Here is a 6,699-nt window from a genome sequence, read left to right as displayed (position 1 = left end):
TGCCCTCACACCCCAGCACATCCAGCACTGTCCTAAATGCTTCCTTGGGACCATCCCACATGCCAAAGTTCTAAGTCAAAAGTCACGAGTGGGTTTGAAAATCCGAGGCAGCCAGCCCTTGTAAAGTGATGGGGAGGTGGGGCAAGGGCCGGAGTGAAGGTACCGTCATCCCCAAGTCCCGCCAAACCAAGGGGGAAGTTGCCAGCCTAGAAGGTGACTAAAACCTGGAATTTGAGGAAGGTACATTCTACTGTGACTAGGGCCTAATTAGGATGCCCCAATCCTGGGCCACCTCATGGCCTCAGACAGGGATTCAAGATGTATAAAAGGTGGACAGGCTCAGAGCATCCCACAGCATCCTTCAGCATCCCCACACTCCAGCAGCTAGTGAACGAAGGTAAGTCTGACAAAGGAGCACCTCTCCTGGAAGCCTGGCTCCACATGGTCCCAACTCTGCTGGGAACTGAGGCCACAGATTTGGGTGGTTGGTCAGAGAGGCCTCACTTGGGCATTTCTCTCCTATGTATCATTTCAGACCAACCTATCTTGGGCTGCAGGTCAACAGCTGAAGGGTACTAGAAGTTGGGTTGAGATGGGAGAGGAGGGTCTGCCGAGAAGCCCGTGCCTGAGGCTACTGGCGGCCTGTGAGGTGTGAGTTTGTGTGTGGCCAGGTGCTGAGCAGGGCTGGGTAAAATGAAAGGGAGGAAATCAGCTCAGGGGCAAAGCTGCCCTTAAGGGGACGGTAAATGCAGGGAAGAAGGAGAACTCCTTAGGGATCGGGGTACGGAGGCCCCTGGGAGCTCAGAGCAGCAGGGACAAGGCCATGTGGTGCTGTGGCCACGCCCTGCTCTGAGAGCTGGGGACGGCTGCTTCCAGACCCCTGTGCAGAGTGCTTCTGGAACAATTACTTCCCTCTCTGAGTTTTGCTTTCCTCAACTATAATTAAGCATTGAGCTAAAAGGTCCTTGTCTCTAGATTCTCCTTTTCTACGAATTCTCTTAGAGAGCGGTTAAGATGCTCCTTGTTAGCCTTTTAAAATTGTTAGAAATTGACTTAATAAGTCAAAAATCCTTACAACAGTACTCATCACGTGCTGATTCTTGTGTGTGTGTATATATACATATTGTGAGTATATACATGTCTATGTGTGTAAGTATGTGTGTTTGTCTGTATGGATTCTTATATATTCATTTAATGCTTCCAATGACCTTAAGAAAAGGACAAAGAAGTTAAGCAACTTGCTCAAACTCACGCAGCTGGTTAATGGTTTAGCCAAGACTCAGCTCCCAGGAAATCTGGTTCTATATTCTACAATTTTTGCTGTGGCAGTGGATTGCTTTTTGTTCTCCTTCTCACTGTCTTTCTTTCTTACTCTCTACTTCTCTCTCCTCTTTCTCTCCCTTTTTACATCTTTGTTTTCTTCTACCTCTCTCCCTTTCTCTTCTCCCCTTTTCCTCCCTTCCATCTCTCCTTCTTTCCTCCCATGTTTGTCTCAAAAAACAAAGCAAAACAAAAAACCTTGAAATGGCTTACAAACTGTAGCTACAATTTATACGGACACACACACATGCATACACACACCTTAAGTCAGTGAAGCCACCAGGGCAAGGTCAAAGCGGGGTGGGTGTGAACAAGGCAGGAGGTTCTCCCATTAAGGCTCCAGCCTTCCTCACTTCTGTGTCTTTCTGCTTCCAGTGCACATCCGGCCCAGAATGTCTCAGCAGAAGCAGAAGCAGTGTGCTCCCCCACAGCTGTGCTGCCCCCCACCGAAGCAGTGCTGCCCCCCACCCCAGCCGTGCTGCCCCCCACTGAAGCAGTGCTGCCCCCCACCGAAGCAGTACTGCCCCCCACCCCAGCCGTGCTGCCCCCCGCCCCAGCCGTGCTGCCCCCCACCAAAGCAGTACTGCCCCCCGCCCCAGCCATGCTGCCCCCCACCGAAGCAGTGCTGCCCCCCACCCCAGCCGTGCTGCCCCCCACCGAAGCAGTGCTGCCCCCCACCAAAGCAGTGCTGCCCCTCACCAAAGCAGTGCTGAGCCCCGCCTCAGCAGACCCAGGAGCCTTGCCAGCCTCTACCCAAGTGCAAGGAGTCCTATGCCCCCAAGTGCCAATAGAAGCACTCACCCCTTCAGCAGTGTCAGAAGTCCAATAAGAAATACGCTCAGGCATGAGGCCAAGGGCTAATCCACCAGGAGAACAGAGAGCATGAAGCCCACTCCCCTCTCTCAGTCAGTTGTCAGCCCCACTCACCCCCGGTTCCTGGAGGCAGCCACTCTTCGGGAAAAGGCGGCAACAATAGGATGGCAGCTTCCCGGATCTCAACCTCTTATTAATTAGCAGCTGCAATTTCCATCTCAGATGAGAATCTGGTTCTAAACCGACTATTCACCTTTGCTGACATGTATCTACATCACCCTGTCGGCTTCTTGGAAACTTGGGCAGCATGCCCAGACGCCGTTTTCTAACACCCTTCATTTGCTGCTCCTGTTTTCCAAACAATTAAACACAATTCTTCTGGCATTAATGTCTCAGTTTGATTATTTGTATTCTGTTTGCTAACCCAGAGCCCTAGGAGGGCTAGGTATGTGGGTGCAGGTGGAGGAGAAGGTATGGGGAGATGCACTTCTGAGCTGAGAAACATTTACTGTGGTCTTGCCAAGGTGAGGCGACCAGATGGACACTTCTGCACCATACAAACACATCCCCCAACCATGATCAATGAGAACACCCCTTAGAAACAGGGGGATATGATGCCCATGTGCCAAAAAAAAAAAAAAAAAATTCCTTATCCTTGTAAGGTGCAGAAAGAGTAAGGGAACCCTCAGCCAGGAACTACATAATAGAGAAGGGGATTGAAGCAAGTAAGTTGTAATTCAAAGAACACATTCCAAGGGCTGGTGGGTCTGGAGGCTCAGTGGTAAAGAATCTACATGCTAATGCAGGAGACACAGACTCAACCCCTGATTCAGTTGTAGAGCGACTGGGCCCGTGTGCCACAGCTATTGAGCCTGTGCTCTAGAGCCCTGGAGCTGCAGCTACTGAGCCATGAGCAGCAGCTACTGAAGCCTGCAAACCCTAGAGCCTGTGCTCAGCAACAAGAGAAGCCACTGCAATGAGAGGCCAGATCACCATGATTAGAGAGTAGCCCCCATGTGCCACAATTAGAGAATGCCTGCAAAGCAGCAAAGACACAGCACAGCCAAAAATAAAGAAATACTATTTTTTAAAACGTGTTTAAAAAGTTCTCCACAGTAAAAGAAAAGATCGAAGTTTCTTCAAGCTAGCCAAATGCATAATTAGGATATGTACTCCCAATATTTATTAAAATTGTAGCCCCCATTGTTTCCCCCATGGGGATTCTCCTGGGCTATTTTTCTCTCACGGCCCTCCTACTTTCAGTTCCCTAAATTCTTGGGGTATGCAGATAATCTGATAATTCAGACCCCCAGGTAATCCAAACTTCTTGTTTCTACTGCATTCACTATCCCCATACCTTCCCATCAAATCCTTCTCTCACAAAATAGTCCACTTATAGGAGTATTTGAATCTCTGTTCTCATACCTACCTCCCTTTTCATGACAGGGGAGTCACTGAGAACTAACAGAAGTACCCAAAAGGAGCCAGAAAGGAAAATAACATAAACTAAAAGTCTGAATTATCCCAAACATATGTTGCAGATTCTGTAGAATTCAGAATTAGCTGAAGACTGAAGCTCTAGCTTTGCTTCCCTGGTTGACTTGTCTCTTCCTCTATTGTTCCTTTCCATGCCTTTCAGCTATGTTCCATCCATCCATCAATTCATCCATCACCAATCCACCTATCCCGTCCATCGATCCATCAGTGGCTCCTTGGTAAGCACCTTCCATCTCATTTGCATAGCATGTGATAGATGCTGTGAAAACACAGACGCACACACCCGGGCTTCAGATTTCTTGGTTTGATAATCCTTGTAAGAAGACCAAGCTGAGATCCTCAAGATAACAAAGAACAATTAGATGAGATGGATTCTTTCTAAAGGATAACTTGGAAGCTACAGATACATCATTTATGTCTTTGGAATTCAGACAAAACAGAGAATACCTAGGGCTGATGCAGGAAGGAAGCAGAACTTGGTCATCTCTGTCATCATGGCATCCACCACAGGGCTCCCAGAAAATGTTTGTTCCATGAGGAACACCAGTAGAAGGGGGCTTCAGAATGGGATTTGGGTAGGCAGGGAGGAGCACGTTCCAGAATCAGGTACAGCATGAGCCAATGGTGAGAGTCCAGGTGTATCCAGGCCGGCCCTCCCGGGTCTCAGCCCCGGTTCATGGTGCACCGCACCAACTGAACACCGCAGAAAGCTGGAGAGGGGCTCCAGTGTAAACAATTCCCCCAGAGAGCTGCATTCAACAGAATTCAAGTATGACACACAAAGAGCATTGAAAAGCTGTATAAACCTTAGAAGAACCCCCTGAAATAAATGATGAGCAGTTTAGACATTTCCCCACAGTGAGATATGTTATTCAGCAGAGCCTCCATATATCTACTCTCATGACTGTCATACATGACCTTCCCCCAAATCTCTCGTTTGGGTTTTTACTTCTCTTTCCTCATTCCATCTCACTCAGCAGCTTAACAGAAGGTTTACTTTTGCCTCTTTGGGCTCCACGAATGATCATAATCAGCATGTGTACACATGTGCTTATGTGCGGACCACTTTGCAGATTTTCTGTTATCTCCAGCATACTGGTTTTTGATCCCAGATCCACCCTTACACTACTCCAGGTCTCACTTTTCTCATCTGAATAGTGGAGAGAATAATACCTGCCACCTGGGGTTGAAGGAGAGTGATGTGCAATTTTTGTTGTTGTTGTTCAGTCCCTCAGTTGTGTCCCACCCTTTGTGACGCCATGGACTGCAGTATGCCAGGATTCCTGTCCTTCATCATCTCCCAGAGATTGCTCAAAGTTGTGTCCATTGAGTCGGTGATACCGTCCAACCATCTCGTCCTCTGTCATCCCCTTCTCTTCATGCCTTCAATCTTTTCCAGCATCATGGTCTTTGCTAAGGAGTCAACTCTTTGCATCAGTTAGCCAAAGCACTGGGGCTTCAGCTCAGCATTAACCCTTCCAATGAACACCCAGGACTGATCTTTAGGATGGGCTGGTTGGATCTCCTTGCAATCCAAGGGACTCTCAAGAGTCTTCTCCAACACTACAGTTCAAAAGCATCAGTTCTTTGGTGTTTAGCATTCTTTATGGTCCAGCTCTCACATCCATACATGAATACTGTAAAAACCATTGTTTTGACTATATCGAGTTTGTCAGCAAAGTAATGTCTCTGCTTTCTAATACGCTGTCTAAGTTGGTCTTAGCTTTTATTCCAAGGAGCAAATATCTTTGACTTCATGGCTGCAGTCACCATCTGCAGTGATTGTGGAGCCCAAGAAAATAAAGTCTCTCACTGTTTCCATTGTTTCCCCATCTGTTTGCAATGAAGTGATGGGACCGGATGCCATGATCTTTGTTTTCTGAGTTTTAAGCCAGCTTTTTCACTCTCTCGCTTTCTTTAATAGTTCCTCTTCACTTCCTGCCACAAAGGTGGTGTCATCTCCATATCTGAGGTTATTGATACTTCTCCCAGCAATCTTGATTCCAGCTTGTGCTTCTTCCAGTCCAGCGTTTCTCATGATGTACTTTGCATATAAGTTAAGTAAGCGGGGAAACAATATACAGCCTTGATGTACTCCTTTCTCGATTTGGAACCAGTCTGTTGTTTCATGTCTAGTTCTAACTGTTGCTTCTTGACCTGCATATAGGTTTCGCAGGAGGTAGGTAAGGTAGTCTGGTATTCTCATTTCTTTAAGAATTTTCCACATTTTGTTGTGATCCACACAGTCAAAGGCTTTAATGTAGTCAATGAAGCAGAAGTAGATGTTTTTCTGGAATTCTCTTTCTTCTCCTATGATCCAGTGGATGTTGGCAATTTAATCTCTGGTTCCTCTGCCTTTTCTAAATCCAGCTTGAACATCTGGAAGTTCTCAGTTCATGTACTGTTGAAGCCTGGCTTGGAGAATTTTGAGCATTACTTTGCTAACATGTAAAGTGAGTGCAATTGTGTGGTAGTTTGAACATTCTTCGGCATTGCCTTTCTTTGGGATTGGAATGAAAACTGAGCTTTTCCAGTCCTGTGGCCACTGATAAGTTTTCCAAATTTTCTGGCATATTGAGAGCAACATTTTAACAGCATCATCTTTTAGGATTTGAAATAGCTCATCTGAAATTTCATCATCATCACTAGCTTTGTTGGTAGTGATGCTTCCTAAGGCTCACATGGCTTCACACTCCAATGTGTCTGGCTTTAGATGAGTGATCTATCTACAGAGCCACACCATCGTGGCTATCTGGGTCATGAAGATTTTTTTTGTATAGTTCTTCTGTGTATTCTTGTCACCTCTTCTTAATATTTACTGCTTCTGTTAGGTCCATATGGTTTCTGTTCTTTATTGTGCCCATCTTTGTATGAAATATTCCCTTCACATCTCTAATTTTCTTGAAGAGATATCTAGTTCTTCCCATTCTATTGTTTTCCTCTTTCTTTGCATTGTTCATTTAGAAAAAGGTGTTAAATAAGACAATGTAAATAAATAATAAGTAGAACGTAACCCAAACTAGGAGGTTTTTATATTTTCCATTTTATTAAACACTTAGAATAAGTTTT

General features: G+C 46.0%; 1 protein-coding gene across 1 annotated transcript; it reads left to right on the top strand.

Annotated features, from left to right (window-relative positions):
- The first annotated feature begins 301 nt into the window (after positions 1–301).
- On the top strand, positions 302–2,517 carry LOC122677989 (putative small proline-rich protein 5). Its single transcript, XM_043878347.1, has 2 exons — positions 302–397; positions 1,696–2,517. Exons 1-2 carry the CDS (start codon positions 319–321, stop codon positions 2,031–2,033), a joined length of 417 nt encoding a protein of 138 aa, XP_043734282.1. The 5' UTR covers positions 302–318; the 3' UTR covers positions 2,034–2,517.
- Positions 2,518–6,699: the final 4,182 nt, after the last annotated feature.

Source organism: Cervus elaphus, chromosome 20, assembly GCF_910594005.1.
Source record: "Cervus elaphus chromosome 20, mCerEla1.1, whole genome shotgun sequence".
NCBI lineage: Eukaryota > Metazoa > Chordata > Mammalia > Artiodactyla > Cervidae > Cervus > Cervus elaphus.
The sequence above is the reverse complement of the archived record's forward strand: the minus strand, read 5'-3'. Positions and strand labels throughout refer to the sequence as shown.